Raw genomic sequence first — 20,775 nt, forward strand, 5'->3', positions numbered from 1 at the left:
TATTAATCCATTTAAAGTGATGCTCCGGGATGGAACAAGTTGGGTCCTATCACAAGGTTTAGGGCAGAAATTACCCCTACAGCAGTGTTTTTGTGCAGCAGAAGCCAAGAGTGCTCGCACCAAACACCCCCTCCCTGCTCCTCTGCCGGTTTCCTCTGCACTCAGATGAGGCCAATTTTTACTTGACCAAAAACACAAATAAACGGACTCCCACCAAAAAAATCGGATATCGGTCTGCATTCACGCTTTATTTAGAGAATTTTCAGCGCGTTACTTTCACACAAAAACACTGCTAAATAAGGCTCTAGTTCTCATCATGTCTCTTCGTCCTGGCAGACTACCTGCGCTTGTTTGTATCTGGCACGCCGCGCGCGGACTGATACACTAAGCAGTGAGCACCTCGTAGCCAGCTGTGGCTTTGCAGCAGAGGTAGCGCCGTTTTACGACACGATGAGAACTAGAGCCTTATTTAGCGGTGTTTTTGTGTGAAAGTAACGCGCTGAAAATTCTCTAAATAAAGCATGAGTGCAGACTGATATCAGACTTTTTCAGTGGGAGTCCGTTTATTTATGTTTTTGGTCAAGTAAAATATGGCCCAGTCTGAGTGCAGAGGAAACCAGCAGACGAACAGGGAGGGGGTGTTTGGTGTGTGCGCTCTGGGCTTCTGCTGCACAAAAACACTGCTGTAGGGGTAATTTCTGCCCTAAATCAGTGATAGAACCCAACTTGTTCCATGCTGAAGTATCACTTTAAGGTGTTTTTTTTATTGATGACTTCCTGATGTTTCACAGATTTCAGAGCCTTACTTTTGGGTCCTTTTTTTTTTTAAATAAGTATTTTTTTAAATGGGAAAGTAAAAGCAAAATACTTCACTTTGCCATGTACTGTTGTACTTAACTTTATTTTGATGAGAAGTAAATTTTATTGGTTTCTTTATATTGGGTAACATAAACCCAACATTAGGGCTGGACAATTAATTGGATTTTAATCGTGATTTCGATTTTGCCATCTGACAATAAAAAAAACCAATATAATCAAAGAAAAACAATTAATATGTCACACAGTGTAGATGTATGCAAGTTGAAGTTGTGTTCCATGTGCAGCCACAGCGAGTGTGTGTGACTTATGTGTATCAATAATACTGTATGTGCCACTTGCTGGTTCTTTAAAGTTGTGTTTAAATCAGTACTGAAGTTTTTGAATAACTGAATAATTGTGTATAATAATTGTGATTTCAATATCACTTAAAATAATTGGGATTCTTATTTTTAACATAATCGCCTGGCCCTACCCAACATTAATAATTGTGCTAATATTTAATGTAAAAGTGTTCCAAGGCTAAAAATGATAAGGACAGTAAAGTGTGACACATGTAGGTCATATATTTCATGCAGAGCAGGATGCACATCCAAAATGAGGAAGCCTTTGCTTTAACACAAAGTGAATTTGAAAGAATGTCTTCAGTTTACTTCTGTTCATGAAAAAACACCCACAGTAGTGTCTCAACATACACAGGTAGAAAAGACAGCACAGGACCAAAGTGATAGAGAAGCAAACAAAATGTGTGTGCGAATATTTAAATCTACTTTTGTTAGAGATGAGTTCAGAGAGCTCTGGTTCCTATGAGGAGCAGAAAAGTCTGTCCACTGTAGAGATGAAGAGGAGATGAACCAGGAGACTTTCTGTGCAGGGGATAGACTGAAATGGTCCTAAATCTACTGTAAAATCAACATTTGATTATCAAAACATGGAGAACTTTGCTTTAAAGGCATGTTGCACAGCACTCTCCAAATTGTTCAGAGTATGCAGGTTTGCTCCACCTCCTCAGGCTCATTCCAGGAGACAACCACAGTACAAGCTGTGACGGAGGAACACTGCTCTGTCTGGAAACCAAAACACACTGGCTGCATTCCTCCATCCTCCTGCTCCGGCCGCCTGACAGAGCCGGTTTACATGAGTCTGTGGAGCTGGAGGAGGATGAGCAGGGAGGACACTCTGCTCTGTGGAGAGGAAGCTCTGAGCAGATCAGGATGACTCTGTCAGCTCAGAGGACAGCTTCCTGTGAGCGCAGGGCTCAGTCTGACTGCAGGCATAAGCTGGTGGCAGCAAGTGTTACCGCTGCCTTTAAGCAAAGTCAGGCTCACTTTAAAGTTTCCACATCTTTAGAGTTGAGTTTAAACATCAGTGAGCTTAACAAGCTTTGTGAGAGACATGGGAGCTGATACACAGCCTGAATGGATCCTAGCAGCTGTGTTCACTGAACACAGAGATGGACGTGTCTGACTCCAAAAAGCTAAACCCTCGGGTAATGGAAGGCCTTGAAATCAGCAAGAAGCTTCATTAAAATTTCTGCTGCACCTGAACTGTGTTTTTCAGCGTCCCTCCCTCCTCACTGATCAGAGTAAAGCTTCCTCAGCCCATCAGGGACCACGTACATCTGTCCGTCCATATGCCCGACTACAAGCCTCACACAGCTGTGAGCGGTTTGCTAATGAGGCCTACAAACCGCAGGATACATGGGGAAAAATAAAGTTATTTCACTTCACAAAATGACAAACCTATTCACCCAACAGCATCAAGAAAAGATGACGAGTAATTAGAGCAAAGTCAGCAGAAAACTCTTCTGTGTGAGGATCTTCTCCTCCACCAGCTGAGGAGCATCATGTTCCTGATTTACAACACATGGAAACATCAGCAACCAAGAGCAACTTTGGTCTTAGGAACGGGAGCTGTTAATTCTTCCAACAACAGCACCCCAGCCTGTGCACATCCCAAAACCATCATTTCAGTCCCTCACAGAAACTGGAAATCTTCTCTTTATTTGCTTTCTCAAATAGCAGCAGCGCAAGAAGCACTACCAGTTTGCGGGGTGCCACCAGTGACCTTTGTCCTAAAGCTGCAGAGACAGATCACAGACTGTACAAGATGAGGACATCTGTGATGTCACTCATCTGTTTCTGACACAGAGTTTTAAAGCCCAACATAGGCAGTTAGTGCTGCATCAATCAGTCGACTTCATCGATTACGTTCTATATAAAAATTCATCAACATGAAACTTAAATAGTGGATGTGTCATATTATTAGTTCAACTGTTGTCAAATATCAGCCGGTAAATGCTCATCTGTAACCACAGTTCACTGGACGAGCTGCTGTTTTATTGGATACTTTTATGGAAAAAGATCACTAAATTCATACATGAAGAAAACTGATGAGGACATATCTCCACGGCAAGTTCACTCCTGTCTTTCTGCTCTCTGTTGTAGACAGTTTTTTTGTGGTTTGAAATTAGTGTCAAAACTCCTTTAACTTTTAAAAGTTAGCATGTTTATCACATAGAGCTCATTTAAGCTCACACTGCACCGGTCCAACAACAACACCTTGTTACCTGCTGACATGACACAGAGCTGACCAATCAGAGGAAAGAACTTACCTCAACAGATGTTGGTTACAGATATGAGGTGCTGAAGAAAAATATTTAAACTTCCTAATATGCAGATACTAAGGTATCACTGTAAATCGAATCAAATAGCAGAACCTTTGGTGATATACTGTATACTCTCCCGGTGTCTCCGCCTCATCCTCCTCACAATAATGTACTCCATCTTTTTAGGTCACGTTAAAAATAAAGACTAAAACAGAGAAATATGGGAAATCACTGGTAAATCCTGAGTGACATACATTTATTTTGTCTCTTTTTTTCTTCGTCTTTTCTCTCCCTCTTTACTTTAAATTAAATGAAATGAAATGAGAGAACCAGATATATACTCAGTATCAGATGTTAAGGCTGTTTATTGTTTAATTGTAAGATGTGCATCAAACTTCCAGCTGCCGTCAGGTTAACTTTCCATTATGACAAACGGCTTTAATCTGACATCAGATGCGACGGGACAGTTAATATAGATATAAATGTATATGCTGGTTCAGACGGTTACATTAAATAGTGATTACTGTGATTGTTTATTGCTTTAAAATGTGCCTGACACTCTGGAAACCTGCCTCTGAGGCTTTGATGACATGTGCTCACATGTGCGCCTGTCACCAAATTACAGCTGCAGAGGGTGCGCTCTGCTTTGCTCCGAGGATAGACCAGGTTGGAGCTGGCGAGCTTTCAGTGCACTTTCTGCACTGTTTTTGGCACGAAATTGTCACTGCGGCAACATGAATCTGCCAACACCTCCCCCTGGTGCGCCGTCAACTCCCCCTGGTGTGCCGTCACACCCATCTCAGCACAGGCGGTCTACCAAATTGTCAAATCAGCAGCGCACAGCGGTGCGCCGCACGAAATTAACACTGCGCGGGGTGCGCCAGGTATGCGCCCCCTGCGCTGCGCCACAAAATTAGAGCCCTTTGTGTTTTAGAAAGCTATGGACTTATCATTTTAGTCTTAAACGTTACTCTGTTGGATCACTATCATTAATTATTTTTAGCACAACACTATTATCAGTCACTTTAGTTAGTATGTAATTTGCTGAGTCATCTGTTTAATTATTTGACATTAAAAGAAGGAGAAACAACATTAGCATCGCTCACCATGGGTTGAGTTAGACTGCAGGTGCGCACTCTAAAGCCTCTGATGTAAAACTGGGTCCAATCGAAGTATCTGCACAAAATTACCGTGACTGAGTGACTAATAACAAAATAAACCATCTTAGTCAAATCAAAAATAATCATTGGTTGCAGGCTTGCAGACCTGGACAGGAGCCATGTTGGAAATGCTGAACCTGTTTTAGCTCTCTCTCAGTGAGTGAGGGTGATGTTGAAAGATGGGGCTTTGGCCTCTTTGCAGACAGCTACAGGGTCAAGTCTGCCATTGTCAAAACTTTTAAATAAACTTTACTTGAAACAATTTACAAAAAAGTTCAACTGCTTACAGTGTATACTGATAGAGATATTAGATACTCAGTCCCAAAGTGTTTTTTTATTGTTGTTGTTAGTGGTGGTGGGTTTTTTTTAATTTAATTTTAATAATTGTTTTGTTTTTTTTGAAGCAGGATGTAAACCAGTATTTGTTTAGCAGCTGTTTTAGTTTAACTCACATTTTAGATATTTTTGGCCTTCATTCAACTTCCAGTTGAGGTTTTGTAGAAGAAAACTAAAAATAAAAAATATTTCAGTCCACCGTTTGTTTATTTATATCTAATCTTTATTTTAAGTTGAAATCCCTGATTGCACGAAACGCTTGAAAGTATCTGTAACTTACTGATAGTAAACCATTGTTACTTTGATAATACAGTAGCTTTTGTTGGAGCTTTGAACACAGACCCTTAAAAACTGTGACGAAATCAATCCACAGAAAGTAGCCGGGCTAATCAGACCTCAGTTTGATAACACCACGGGAAAAGGAAGATGGAAACAAGGTGAAAGAAGGAAAGGATAAAAACTATAAAACTGAAGATTACGATGGAAAAATTGTCAAAGATGAAGAGTGCACATGGAGCAGACACTTTAAAGAACCCTGTTAAAGATTTAGCGCTGTTTAGGGACTGATAAATGAAAAATGAAATGTCACAGAGTGACAGTGACGAGGCAGAGAAAATCAATCAGGTGTTTCGCTGAGTCACACAGTCCTGTTCAGGATGGTTTACTTCACCATCAGGGGAAATGTTTACTTTAATGTCAGTAATTATAGCTACAGATTAAACCCTTACTACAAACCAGGGATGTAACAAATATTAAAACCCTGCATACATCTCACACTGTGGGTCTAACAAACCACTTTTATCCCTTTAACCAATGAATCTGTGGCATTAATCAGTACTTGGTGTAAAACTATACACTTCTTAGAGCTACTGTAAGTAACTCCCATTTGTGTATGTAATGACAGCCTTATAAGGACAAAACTAAGATCTAATTAGTTTTATAGATGTTGTTATATGAGTTACTGGCCTGGATGACTGCATCGGTGTAACAGCAGTGATTTTTCACAGTCACATGAAGCCAAAGTTAGCAGCTAGCTGTTAGCTACCCAAAGGCTGATTTGTTCCACAGAAACTATGGCTGCTGTTAAATAAACACTTCTCTTTATTCATCACAATACTGCACTTTGTAGTTGCTCATAAATTTTTTTTCATGTATTTTAGGTTAAGCAAGTAGAAAAAGGTAAATGTACTAATGATTATGTGGTATAATAAAATTCTTGTTTTTTCACCTCTCAGTGTTAATTATAAAAATAAAAAAATATACCGCATAATCAGATCTCCAGTAACCCTGGTATTATATAATGAGAAGCTCATCCTGCTATCTTTTAACAGTCTAACACATTAGTCATTATGAATATTTGCTTTGACATTGTTGCTTCAGCCTGTTGTCAGACATCCAACCCTGATTCTCTGACAGCTGTTACCGACATTCAAATTCACAATGCAAACATTTCCGTGGTCATCTTTGCTATTTAAGTCAAAGAGAGGGGTGACCATTTCTTTCAATTTGACAGAAGACAAGTTAAAACTGTAGGTACGTTCACATGCATCTTCAGAAATCAGACTATGAGCTCAGCCAGTGCGAAATCAGACTATTAAGGAGCATGTAAACAGCTCAGGCGGACAAAGAACAGACTGAGCATAGCTCAATTGACACACCTAGATAATACAATTTCTGTCTGACTATGGTTGGATTCAAGAGGGCTCAGCAGGTCTTGGTACGCCTAGGCATTCAAGAGGAAGTAGATGACCATGATAAATAGGATCATTTAGATCAGTACAGTTTGTTATGGGTTGGATCAATAAAGGCTGATCCTATTTACATTTTGACAGCCAACCGCGCCCCCTCATGGTAGGTGGCGTGCAAGTCGAATGCTGATAGCCACATCAGTTACACAATAGTGTGGCGCCATAGCAGTTTGACACAGTGTACCCTGCTAAAAGCAGTTTGTGACTGGCATGTGGCTCTTTGTTACAAAGCACAATCAAGTTTTGTTTCAGAGAAGTTTGTGTGCAACCAAGAGAAATTCAGCAGACACTGTCACACAGTAAGTGACGATTCTTTCAACCAATCAACAGACTGCAGTGTTGTAGCTCCACCTTCTGGGATCTGATTGGTTTAGTCTAGCATTCCAACTGAAGGGTGCCAAAAAGTTGGACAGCTCAGTCCAGTTATTTGGGGATCTGTGCCGGAATTAGTCAGTGGAAAGGGCGTAAATGTGTACCTGAAACTGAACTGAGCCGCTTGGTGGACACAGGGCTAAAGACACAGCACCGCTTATTAAAGCAGAGGGAGCCGATATAAGTATGATTCTTGTTTCTGCATGTCTACACCAAGCGGCAACCTCCTGTCTGGGAGTATGAGACAATGTGGAAGTGCTAAAATCTGCTGTTTCTGGAGTGTTCGCTTGAGGCTGGCTCCGGAAGTACCGGAAGCCACATACACACCAAGCCAAGAAAAGCCATTTTCAAAGCAGAAATTAACCTTTTTACAGCCTGGTCCAAAAAAACATCTTCTGCCTGAGTCGCTAATTTTACTACTGGCACCCACTGTATGGGGGGGGTTTCTAACTTGGCCGTTCAGAGGATATTAAGATCGCGAGCTCCCCCAATAAGAGCCACAGCTGAGGGTCACGTGACCAGCAGGCGCCCTATGGCAGTGAGCTGTAGGCGAAGCCCTTGCCACTACCAATATGGCCGCTATAGCAGATGTGCTTCATTTTCCGTTTCAGAAACAAACGGGTGACATCGGTGAGACTACGTCCATGTTTTATACAATCTATGGTCTACACAGACAACACTAGATCCCTGTTGTGGCTTTATGATCAACTATGACCTTAGAGTTGTTGCATGGGTGTAAACATACTGACTTGGAGGGGTACATGTATAGCAAAGCAGCTAGCCCTTGACTGCAACTAACCTGCAGCCTCTTTCCCACCCACTCTCAACCTTTTCCTGTTCTTTCCATGTTTTATCCTCAATGATCAAGGCAAAAAATAAATCACAAAGGAAAAAGAGCCCAATTAACAATCAGGGTAATTTATAGTGAGCAGGTTGTTACAGCTGAATCTGACTCAGCCATTACAACAGAGAAGCATTGTTTATAAACCTGTATCTCTAAGCGGACATCATTGAGAGAAGGGTCAACGTAATATCATAACAGGATTATTATTCTATGTAACACTGATTTAAGTTTGTCCTTTTCAAGCTGTGGCTGACAATAAAATCCCCAACTTAAGAAAAGGACAGACTAAAGACATGGATCTATCACATCACCTCCATCCAGGGTTTACAGTTTATTTTCTTAGCCCCACTTTGATAGCAAATTCATTATGAAAACCACTTTAAAGCATGAATTTAAGGGGATCTTGGCAGTTGAAAGTGAAGTGATTGCCGTGCCACTTTTTTAACGACACATCCCAGAAAACTCTGTGATAAAACTCTCTTTAAATAAAAGTGAACTATCCCTTTACTTTGATTTATGGTCTTGCTTTAATCAAAGGAATTACACTAATATAGATCCTTCACTGCTCTCCAATTTAGACTCCACAGTGGCAGTACGAGTGGTCAATACAGCCGGGTCACTTTTTGATGATGTGCCCACTCTGTGCTCCCTGACTGCAGCAGAAGAGCTACAGCAATTACTGAGTGGACAGCTTTGGGATGAGTCAGCTGAAGGATGCGGGTACAATATATTCAGAACAAATACCAGAGAGCAATACCTTCCTGAAGTGCTGCTCCTCATCCAATCCTTCATCATGATCAGTAAAGCATACACACTTCTCTCTAACTACCACTATCAGTCTCAGTTCTCCTCTGATCTGAGGAGTGGATGTGAGGAAGAGAGAGGAGCTCATTTCTAAATAAAACAGAAGAGCATCAGAGAGAGGGAGTCTTTATTCTCATTCCTCTCTGTGTCTCTTAGCAGTGATATCATTGAAGTTACACAGAAACCAGCACCAGATAAGGAGGCCTGTTCTCCCCCGCACAGTTAAGTGACAGCCTCAGGACACAGAGTGAGGATGCAGATGAGGCTGACTGCAGCTGACTGAGAATCTAAAATACATCTTTAAACCACCAGACGATCAGACTCATTTAAGCCTCATCTGCTCCTTGGGCTAACTATAAAGTCCAAGGAAACTTCACTTTTTATGATGGATAGTTTAAAGGTACAGACTGCAGGGTTTTAAAAAAAAAATAAAATGTCACAATCACAGCGCACTCAGTGTGCTAGTGACTTTGGGTGATGATGGTAGCAAGTGAAAGAAGCTATCCCGAGCAGCTACAATACTGAACGTAGCACAGAGAAAAAAAAAAAAGTAAAACGAAATACCAAACAGCTTTTTCCTAATCAAGAGTGAAGCTTGGCTCGACTTTCACTCACTTGGAATTTGTAGAGTAGCACAGGACGAAGACGCACGCAAGTTAGCTTTCTGCTAACCAGGTATGTTTCATATACCAGTGATTAGCTTGTGCTAACATGCCAGGTGCCATAGAGAAACATGATACTACAGGTGGCTGCTGGGCTAGTGAGTGTGTTCATGTAGTCATGGTCCAAGGCTGTGGGTGTGTGCTGCTGCTGGCACTGAGCCAAGGAGGAGGAGTCCAGTTTAAAATTATGTTGACTAACAAGTAACGAAAATTCCTGCAAACCCTACCTTTTAATTCTTTTAGCCTTTAAAACTCAATAACCATAAAAAAAACATTTCTATAGATTTACATGTCCAGAAAAAGCTATAACCTGTGCTGAAAGGCTTTTTGGACTGTTTCACAATGTCATTTTTGAAGGGCATGTTTAAAAGTGCTTTATCAGGTATCTTAAGTGGGATATAAGCCCCATTTCCACCAAGCAGTTCAGTTTAGATCAGTACGGTTTGGTATGGGTTGGCTTGGTAACGCTTGGTCTTATTTGCATTTCCACAGCCAGCTGTGCCCCCTCGTGGTAGGCGGCGTGTAAGCTGGATTCCCACAGCCGCATCAGTAACATAATAGTGTGACGCAATAGCAGTGCAACACAGTGTACCCCGCAAATGAATCCAACGAAGAAGAAAAATGCGACACAGTAACAAAAAAAAATGATGGAAGACATACAGCATTAAGTCCTCTTTGTGATTGGCATGTGGCTCTTTGTTACAAACATCAATCAAGTTTTGTTTCAGAGAAGTCTGTGTGCCGCCAGGAGAAATGCAGCCACTGTCGCACAGTTAGTGACGATTCTTCCGACTAATCAACGGTCTGCAGTGTTGTAGCTCCACCTTCCGAGATCAGATTGGTTCAGTCTGGCACCCCTGCGGAAGGGTATTAAAAAGTGGGATGGCTCATCTTGGTTATTTGAGGATCTGTCCCAGGATTGGAAAGACTGTAAAATGTGTGTCGTACTGAGACAAATTGAGCTGAACCGCTTGGTGGAAACAGGGCTAAAGACCCTGTTTCCCATGAGCCATCACCTACTATCATAAAGATGTGACTCTGGGTGGGTTTGTTTTGGAGAGCAGATCTTTTTGACACCATTTTTCTTTATTTAAGACTATTTTCCCATGATTCAAAGCAATGAGGTATTTATTTGTAGGTAAATAGACCTATTGTTTGAAATGTGTCAAACACTCAATCTTTGTACACCTAATTTATAATTTAGTGTCCAGAAGGTGAGCAGTTTATCTGTTTAGTGTTACTCACAGCCCGGTGCTCTGAGACATGTCTTTAACGTGTAACGTTAGTGATCCTGGTTTTGTCCTACCAGTGCTCATCTACCAACTCCAACCTCACCAAGCAGAGCTAATATAACATCACTCTTCATTTTATTGATAGACTCTCAAGTTTGAACAGACCACTGCAGAATAACTGCTGACTGTGGGTTGAAATTAGCATTATCACACTTTAACCAGTGTTTTAGCCTTTAGCTCATGCTCTATCTCTCTCCTGTTTATCTTTCTTCTGCTTTTCTGTCTTTTTTTCTGTCTGACAGTTAGGCTACAGTGTCCACCATCACTACAAAATTAATCACAGAAATTGTTTTCAGCAGAGAAAAACACAGATCTTTCTTCTCTCCACCAAACTGCCAGCGTAGTGTTGTCATAGAGACTTTGATGTGCTGTCACAATCCGGTCTTGTCCATCCCAAACGGGAAGCTATGAAGTAGCATTTAAAAATAACCTATACTGGTGCTGATAATTTCATTTTAAAGTGTGGATTACCATCAGAAGTTTCTTGTCTGAGAACAATACAGTGGCTCAGAGCAAAGTTCTGACTTGCCTAATGTGCATGCCTGGATCTTGGAGACATTGCTGCAGATCCCCTGTATCACACCTTGGGCACAGCCTGTTAGACTTCACAGCTCTGTGTCCAGAAATAGCCAGATATGAGTCAGGTGTGGATCTGCTAAAAGGAAACTCTCTGATCTTGGGGAAGTGACATTTCTTAGTTGGCTCCACGTTTAAGATCTGAAATGACCTGCACACACACACACACACACACATGAATCATCTCCAACTATCAGTCTTCTCCATCTGTTCATCCAGCTGGGCCACCCCAGCAGACCCATTCAGTCAGTCTTAGTGGAAGCTGCTGGAAGCCTGTGTGCTGACACCAGCCACTGGCTCCTTGGTCTAAACATCAGCCTGAGTGACATTTAAAGGTTGATGACTTTTATTAGGTGTCGCATTTGCTGCAGGCATCACGGTTGTCACTTTACATCGAGCTGACCTTGAATGAATGAATCCTTAACATGAAGCATCAACCTCCCACTGCATGGATAAAAACAGAGAACAGATGATCGTGGGTCCTTTTTACTTCTTCTGTAAGAGTTTGAATGTCAGCAGTGGACTCCAGTGAAAGAAACACTGAAGCTGCTGACTTTCAAACGAGCTGAGTTTGATTTGAGTTTGTCTTTTTTTCGGGCTGGCTGAGTGAAAGGCTTTAAGCTGAGATGCGTGCTCTGATTTACACTGTGAGCCTGACCTCAATCCAGGAAGTTGAATGTTGGATTTAGAGAAACACTTTATCTGAAACCACAGAGCTCAGAGGAGGATGTCTCCCTCTGATTCACATTTAAACTCTGGTCAAACACATCTCAGAGAGTGAGCGATAAAAACGCTGTAGGAAGGAAATGGGCCTTTTCAAGCCCTGTGAAATAAAAGAAATCCACTGATGCACGTGACACAGCCTCAAAGTACCACTGACAGTCAGAAAAACATGAGAACAGGTGAGATTATGGTGAGTTATACTCTGGAATATGTGCAGTCACATCATCGAGAACAGCAGTGATCAGTATCAGATCAATGAAGGACCAGATGAAGGCCCGAAGAGCCACACAGACACACTAAACACACAAGTCCTCCAGTGAAAAATGCTGAACACCCACCGGCTTCAAGTCCACGCTGTGAATGAGACACCAGCCTCTGTTTTCTTGGTCAGCAGCTTTTGTTTTTGCCAAGCAGCCACCCACTTACAGGGAGAAACCTCATTAAGCAATCATACTGCAGGGATCATCAAAAAAAGAGAAAAAAAGAGGGACACCAGGAAGGTTTCTGGGAGTGAAATTAATTAGGCACCAGAGCTCCTCGCCAGCTCTATTCAAACACGCAGTTTATCCAAAAATACACAAACGCTCTGACTTCAGAGACCACATGAATCATTCAGAAGTCTTCAGTAATATTCAGCACTCAGGATGAGTCTCACTTAACTCCAGCAAACACAGATCCTCAGAGGAGAATCCCAGAGCTCTGAGGCCCGCGTTTCAGCCGAAGCATTCACATCACGATGTGCAGATACAGCTACCATGCTCACCTTCACTTTGGGTTCACAGGTAGAAATCAGGCTCAGCACACCTGTGGTTTGAATCCTTTTCACTTTCTGGTGCCTCACAGAGGCACCAGAAAGAGGCACCAGAGATCTCTCCTCTAAACCACTATAAATGTTAAATTCAACCCTTTGATGCATAAAATAACACCAGTAAAAAGATTCAAGGAGACCCTTCAGTCGGATTCTTAAAATTTGCAAAAAAGAGGAAAATCCCAATCAGGTAAATGGTAGGGTCTGCAGGAACACAACATTCAAACTGGGCTCCTCCTCCTTGGATCAGTGCCAGCAGCAGCGCACACCAGAGTCCTGCATGGGTCCAGTTTTCAAGATCCGCCCCGCCCCCGACCAGGGGACGTACAAACCCGCACCCGAACCGCAAACCCGGGCTTCAGCCCGATTAGTACCGCAAACCGATCCGACCTGTTGAAACACGACCCGCAGCCCGACCCACAGCCCGACCCGCAGCCCGACCCGCAGCCCGACCCTTAACCTTATTAAAGGTAATCATTTTGGGTCATATTGTCAGAAAATTGAACAGTATATCACCATACTTCAGATGCCAGTGAGTAAACAACTCACCTGAATGAAGCAACTCTTCCAAAAAAAGCCTGACTTCAGCTCCATCATAAACCCTCTGTGATCTTCTCACACACAACTGTAAAATCACTCATTTTTTACGATTAATGCTTTTAAACTTTTAATCCCTTAAAAGGACCTTTACATGTGTAATAGTAGACTTACTTTCTGTCCAGACTTAGGCGACGCTCAGCAGGTATGAGCCGTGATCATGTCACAAACATGGATGTATTAAAAGCGTGGCTCAGCCTTCCACCATGTTACGGATTTGAAGCCAGAATCTATATGGTCACAGCCTTGCAGCCAGCTTACAACTTACATTTTTATTTTATTGTATTGATTATCATTTTATATTAATTTTGATGTGTCAAACTAAAACCCTCGACCCGACCCGCATGATATTTTTTCCACCCAGATCCGAACCCGGGGAAAAAAAAGGTTTTTAAAAACCACCCGCAAATCAGATGTCTGTGCGGGTACCCGACCCAGTGCAGGACTCTGACGCACACCCACAGCCTCCAACATGAGCACACTCACTAGCCCAGCAACCACCTGTAGCATCGCATGTCTGCATGGGGGATACCACCTGAGGGAGCCGTGCACCTGACTTGGCATGTTAGCACAAGCTAATCACGGGTATTTCACACAAACCTGGTTAGCAGAAAGCCAACACATGTTGCTCTTTATCCCAAGCTGCTCTCCAAGTGCCCGTAAGTGAGTGAAAGTTAAGCCAAGCTTCACCCTTGTTTAGGAAAATTCTTTATCTGTTAAACATTTAGTTTCACTTTGATTGTGTGTTATCACTCCATGATAAAGGAGAGCTTCTTCTACTCGCTAATCAATACTCAAAGTCACTTGCACACTTGGCTAAGGTAACCACATCAACTCTCCACCCAGAAACGTCTCGATACAACCAAAGCATCAACATACAGGCAGAGGAGAGGGTTCCAGGCAGACACAGATACTGAATCAGAATCAGAATCAGAATCAGAATCACCTTTATTGGCCAAGTATTTTCAAGAATACAAGGAACTTGACTCCGGTTTAAACTGCACTCTCTCAGTACAAACGTGGATAGAATTACAAGAGTAGAAAAAATAGAGTTTCAGTAGTAGAAAAAGAGTAATAATTATTACAATATTAAATAAAGAACTCTGCACAGAGTAAATACAAAATATATACACAATATAGACACAATTTAAGTTAGGAAGATAGTGCACTGAATAAATGTCATAAAAAAAATGTGCAATTTGCAACAGGAAATGGAAGATGAATGTGCAATAGAAACAGAAACAGAGAGACTGTAGCTGTACATGAGGTATATATGTTGTTTATGGCAGGTTAACTGTTCATCAGAGTGACGGCCTGGGGGAAGAAACTGTTCCTGTGTCTGGACGTCTTGACGCACAGAGCTCTGTAACGCCGACCAGAGGGAAGCAGTTTAAGCAGTTTAGCAGTTTACTGACACATATCTACAGCGGCCCATAGGAGACAATGAAGCAGGATAATTCTTGTAATTTTTTTTTTGTTAGGACAATCCTGCAGACTCTACCTTCATCTGTTGTGTTGGCTAAATTTGTATAACTTTTTTTTTTTAAATTTACAATCTACGTTTTTCAACGGTTTAAATTGCATGCATCAATTTGCCATCTCAAAGGTTCTGCAAAATATCTAGATTTGTATCACATGTCGTGATATGGCCTAAAAAATACTAGATGTGAAAGAAATGCTGTACACCCAGCCCTGGGGTGGCTTGACTTGGAGCAGACCTGAACTGCCATCAAAAAAGATTCAGAAAACTCTAATTTCCAAAGTTGAGCTGCCAAATGTAGCATTTGTTTGCTTGTCTGAGTTCAAATTAACCATAAAACTGATAAAAACTCACAGATGAACTGATGATTCTCATTTGTCACAGTAAGGAGAATCATCAAACTGACAGCTTCATCAACCATACCACTAAGCCCTGTTTCACACTCGCACACTCTCACTATAACAGAAAATTAAACACACATCCACCAACATTCCCGTGAAAGAAGCCAAAAGTGATTAAACTAACTTTAAGTAAACTTTAAAATCTCCTCCAGTGTTGTTGTTCCTTCAGATCTACTGCAGATGATTGTCACATTCTTCGCCCTGACTCCCTCCTCCTCATCGCCCCCAGCCCTGTTGGCACGCTCACTTGTGGCATATGTATTTATGGAGCAAAGCGAGTGGCATTTATCTCACAGCTTAGTCATAATTAGTCCAGCTCAGTCTGAGGCAGGCAGCCTGTTAGTGGGCATATGTTCAGATCCTGGTTAAAGACACACTCCATCCTGAGGGGATTCTCACTCTGGTGACGTGTGTGTGAGGAGCGTGGGTGTGTATGCGTGGGTAGGAGCAACAAGTGGGTGTGTCTGTGTGAAGTAACAGACGGTTGCTGTGGAGTCGCCCCGAGCGTCCATTAACACAACCCACCATGTGCCCTTCCCCCGGTGCCGAGAGAGGCCGCTCCAAACCTGGAGGGAGGCGAGTTCATCAGAGTGTACGGGAGGGGAAGGCGACAGGATGGAGTGAGAGATGGAGGAAGGAGGGAGGGCAGCAGAGGCCTGAGTCAGATGAGAAAAGTGAGAGGAGGCAGGGAGAGATAAAACAAGGTGAGGACGAGATGAAACCAGAGAACAGAGAGGAAGAGAGGCAGTCTGGCCCCGGTCCAGGGTTATCACTGGCAAAAGTGAAAGCGTTTGCCAGCTGCCAGCTGGAGACAGCAGCACTCAGCCAGAAGGATGCTGCCCTGCGCAGCTCCTGTCTGCTGCTGCATCCCTCTGTGTGTGTCTGTGTGTGGATGCTGAAGCCAATGAGAGCTGTGTCTTTGTGTTGAAGCACGGGACGAGGAGCAGCTGCAGCACCAGTAACACTGACAGAAAGGAGCGTCTGTACCAACACAAACAAGTCAAGTCACAATCTCCAGCCACAAGTCCAAGCCCCTTCCTGCCAAGTTTCCTGCAGCCCCGGCCGCAGTGGAGACGAGGGGAAGCCGCTTAGAAACATCTCCCTAAGTCTCCTTCCCCTGGCAGACGACACTGAAGCGTATCCTCTTTAGGCTCGACATTACATAACTGTAAACCTGCTCGCATGCCGAGGGGATGTCAACACAAATACATATATTTAAACCTGCGTGACTCGGTGTCAAAAGTTGAACACACAGTGATGAAAAGCTTGTTTATATCATCAAGAGATCCTTTTCTTCATCAACTCATCAGTGATGCTGAAACTCAGACGCTGTCCCAGTTTCCTGCGTCTCTCCCTTTCCTCTCTGCTGAAGGAGAGATGGAGAGGGGAACAAAAGTAGAAGCTTTTTTTTTTAAAAGTCAAGTGCAACACTGCTGCAGTTTAATGCTCACTCTGTGTCCCTTTGTCATTGATAGAAGACAGGCTCATGTGCACACAATATAGATCTGAGAGGCTGCCAAGTTTAACTGCAGCGTGTCCTTTACAAGTTTAGGAGAAGTTTGAGTTTCAACAAGGTTTTTGTTACAAAAAAAAAAATCTGTAAGGTTTGGTTCTTTTTTTGCTTCATGGGTTTTTAAGTCAAGATGCAAAATGGATGGGGTGATAACAACAAAAAACTCACGCTCCTCTACATTTGTATGAATTGCTCCAGAGTACAAGTCCCTACATTTAAAAAAAAAAAGTGTCATGAAGAGGTATTCATTACAGTATTTCCATAGAGAACTATTTACATGTAACTTTGATAAGTTAGTATTTGTAAATTTGCAGGTTTAAATATTTTCCTAAAGCAACTCATATCTGTGACCATAGTTAAGTTTCACTTTCTGTTCTCTGAGTGAGTGTTGCTGGTTAGACCGGTGCAGTCTGATCTAGGGATGGGAATCAAAAAACAGTTCCTGTTAAGAATTGATAAGAAATCTTTCAACCCATTGAACTCGTTAACCTTTATTCTTATGATTCCTTAATCAATTCTTTACACCATGCTGCCAGACCTTACGTTGACTAGTCTGCTGTAGCTATTATGGCTCAGCAGTTAGATAGCAGTTTCCCAAGAAAACTTTGATTTAGGATTTTCAGCTTGAAGTTTTACTGATAAACTGAACTCACAGTTAATTTCATAATTACTCTCCTTACATACAAAAACGGTTTAAACAAAATAGTGCCAGCTTGATGCTAACGTACAAGGGAAATTGCAGATATATGCTTGTGGTTAGCATACATTGGTATAACTTCTGCTTCAGAATAGAATTTCAACTTTCATCACAGAAACATATCACAGTTGGTCTTTGTAAAAATACTGAAAACTCATTATGTCAAAATACTTTCAGGCAAATGAAAGAAAAGTTACGTGCAGGCTCATGGTCGGCGTCATAACTACGGCAAGGTTCCAAACAACTTAGAATAATGCCATAACCACTTTGAGACACTAGATGGCCTACTTCAGTCAATAACATATTACAAAACAGAACATCAACAACAGAAAATGAGTAAGTTTTACATCCAGATCCAGTGAACAATTCCATATTTGTTCACGTATAAACCAATTAGATTTTGTTGACCCAGAAAACCCGTAAAGCCACTTTTTGTACAGGAAAGATTCACAGGAGGGAGAGATAAGGGAATCAATAATGAATTGGATCAATAAGCAGAATTGATAAGGGCTCTAATATCAATAAAATCTTATCAATGCCCATCCCTAGTCTGAGCTTAAATGAGTTACATCAGATACAACGTACTCACTTTTAACAAGTCACAAGAATTTTCACAGGAGCTTGTGACTCATATCCCAAAAAATTGTCTACACCAGAGAAGGCGCAACTATGCCTAGCCTCTATCAGCGCACAGTGCCGTCGGGGCGCAGAGATGTGTCCTCATCAATATTCCTCTTTTTTGAATTAGCCATCTTTTTCCATAAAAGTATCCAATAACAGCATCTTATTAATTTGATGTATTAGTTGCACCTCACTATAAGTTGCAGGACCAGCCAAAAAATGAAAAAAGTGTGATAGTCCAGAAAATATGGCAATTCTCCTTCAGACTCCAGGACGCATATTTCAAAAATCTCCAAGTTCCAGATTTGATTACATTTTTAATATCCTGTGCTTGTGCCAGGACTTCAGTCCAAGCAACTTCAGAGGTAACACTTTGTGATTACCATCATCTATAAACTGTAATTAGATAGTTAATTAACCATTGGTTAATAGTTATTTACTGTTATAAACATCATCTGAAACTTTATAATAACCATACAGATGATGTAGATCAGATGATAGATGCTTTATGATATGATTGCAAACCTTGAACTAATATCTGGTTCATATGTCTCTGTTATGTTAAAGATGTGTTGTAAACTATCTCAAAGGTTTATAAATCATTTGGTCATCTTATCTGCAAACTTTTAACAGAACATCAATTATAGCATCGCAATACATGAAACATTAATACCTATAATTTAGTAGATTGTCACAGTGAATAACTTTTACCTAATGGTTCATTAACAATCTATCAACCCTTTATAGATGCTAGTTACTAAAACGTGTCACCTTTGGATAACTTAGAAACTTTTTGATCTTATTTGATTAATTTCTCAGATTTTACCGCCCTGTCTTCTCTGAATGACATTCGTCAGAGTCGCTCTTAACTTTTCCACTTTGTAGAACATCAGCATTTTCTTTTGACCCTCTATACCAATGGGTCAAAGATCAGACTCACATGGTAATGATCCCTAACACATGGAGCTGTGAGGTCACACAAGACTGTTTTCAGCAGAAAAAAGTGAAGAGGGATGTAAAGAAGAAAGTACAAAAAAGATCACATCAATCCATCATGCATGTATCTGGCTGGAGCAGCATCACACCCGGCTGTCAGGGTGAACTAAGTAGCCTCCACATTCACCTCAGAACAGGTGCAGGCTCAGACACACTCCCTCTAGTGGTCACACCTTGAATGACTCAGCTTCAGCAGAAACAGCTCCCCAGGAGGAGGTTAATCCACTCATAGCATTTTAATGACATCTACACCAGCGCACCATACTAATCACATTTGCCTCCACATTTCACGACTCAGTGCTGGCAGCCGGCGTGCAGCTCAGAGAAGCCGGCTGCTGCTGCTGCTGCAGAGCTCAGGCTGACTGCAAGATGTGCTGCTGGAGCTCCCGAGAGCAAAACTCACACATCCAAGGGAGGAATATGTCACCACAAATAGGCAGCAAAATCTATCACTCTGAGGCTAAAAACGTCACAACTCCAGTAGTGCCATTTATCACAACAGAGGCCGGAGCAGCCTGATGCATCACAGAGGGATGTGGATCTGTCTTTAAACAGGTTTCAGCTCTGAGCAGCTCATATCCGCCGCGTTAGAGCCCAGTTATCATTCATTTAGAGGAGGACCGCTCCGCTCCCTCATCATCCGCCGGCCGGCCCGCCTCCTCTCAGGTGCGGTGCTGAGAGCACGCATGAACTTCATGACGTAAAGTGTGACATTTTCAACATACAAGCAGAGCAAGCTTAGAAAGACACAGAAAGAGTGCTGTTTAAAGGAAAGGAAGCAGAGTTTAAAGTTGAGCCGGAGGAGGAGAGAGATTCTGCACTTCGACTCACCTTGAGCGGCCGTTCCTCGGGTGCTGAATACACTTGCTATCAAAGTGGCCACATACCAAATCATAGTACTATTGCCGACCAGAAATAAACCTCATCATATCTCAAAGTGCCCCTTTCGGTGAATCTCTCATCCGGACAAACTGCGGCGGGCCGGTATCCTGTTCTCTCGTTAACCGAGCCCTGGACACTTTTCCATCGGCGCTTTCCCCTCTCTCTTCCCCTCTCCTCCGCTCTCCTCGCGCATCCTGAGACGGATCACCTGCGCCAATGGGACGAGAGCAGACGACGCAATGAAACCAAGCACGAGCCCATTTAGATAAGGCCGGCCCCGCCTCCGCACTTGTTCCATTGATGGGCGTGTGAGAAAGTCGGCTCTTGATTGGTTACCTGGGCTGTCGGTTTGCTCATCTGGAATGTTGCGTTTAGGGAAAACTCGAACGTTTCTAAATACTTATACGGAGGAATCTCTGCGTGTGGGCTTTCTACATACGCTTGATGTGTTTTTTAATGTTGACTAAAACTAACTTACCTTCAAACTGAAACATCATTGTTTTCTTTTAAATGAAACAATAAGCTAAAATCAATTGAGATGTGAAAATCAAAACTTTAAACTTTTAACTTTTAAGAACGCAAAATCTGAAAAACACATGATGTCTTTATTATTGTTATTATTATTATTATTATTATTATTATTATTATTATTATTATTATTATTATTATTATCATTATTATTATTATTATTGTTATTATATTTTTTATTTCTTTTTCTGTATGCCCTGGCTGACAGTTGTGTGGTGGGAGGTAATGATATCACAGCAAACTATGCCATTAATGAAGATAAATAACATTGTAGGTTATTAAATCAGGCGATGTGATGGAGCTTATTTTCA

General features: G+C 41.9%; 1 protein-coding gene across 1 annotated transcript in view; it reads right to left on the bottom strand.

Annotated features, from left to right (window-relative positions):
• The window catches only part of LOC141791538 (protein turtle homolog B-like), a 218,588-nt gene extending 198,486 nt beyond the window's left edge, over positions 1–20,102 (bottom strand). Inside the window, exon 1 of the mRNA XM_074672094.1 lies at positions 19,886–20,102. Coding sequence (XP_074528195.1) covers positions 19,886–19,949 — 64 coding nt within the window. The 5' untranslated portion in view covers positions 19,950–20,102. The remainder of the gene's footprint in view (positions 1–19,885) is intronic.
• Positions 20,103–20,775: the final 673 nt, after the last annotated feature.

This window comes from Halichoeres trimaculatus, unplaced genomic scaffold (assembly GCF_033239565.1).
Source record: "Halichoeres trimaculatus isolate MK-OKI-2021-1 unplaced genomic scaffold, fHalTri1.1 fHalTri1_scaffold_6, whole genome shotgun sequence".
Lineage (NCBI taxonomy): Eukaryota > Metazoa > Chordata > Actinopteri > Labriformes > Labridae > Halichoeres > Halichoeres trimaculatus.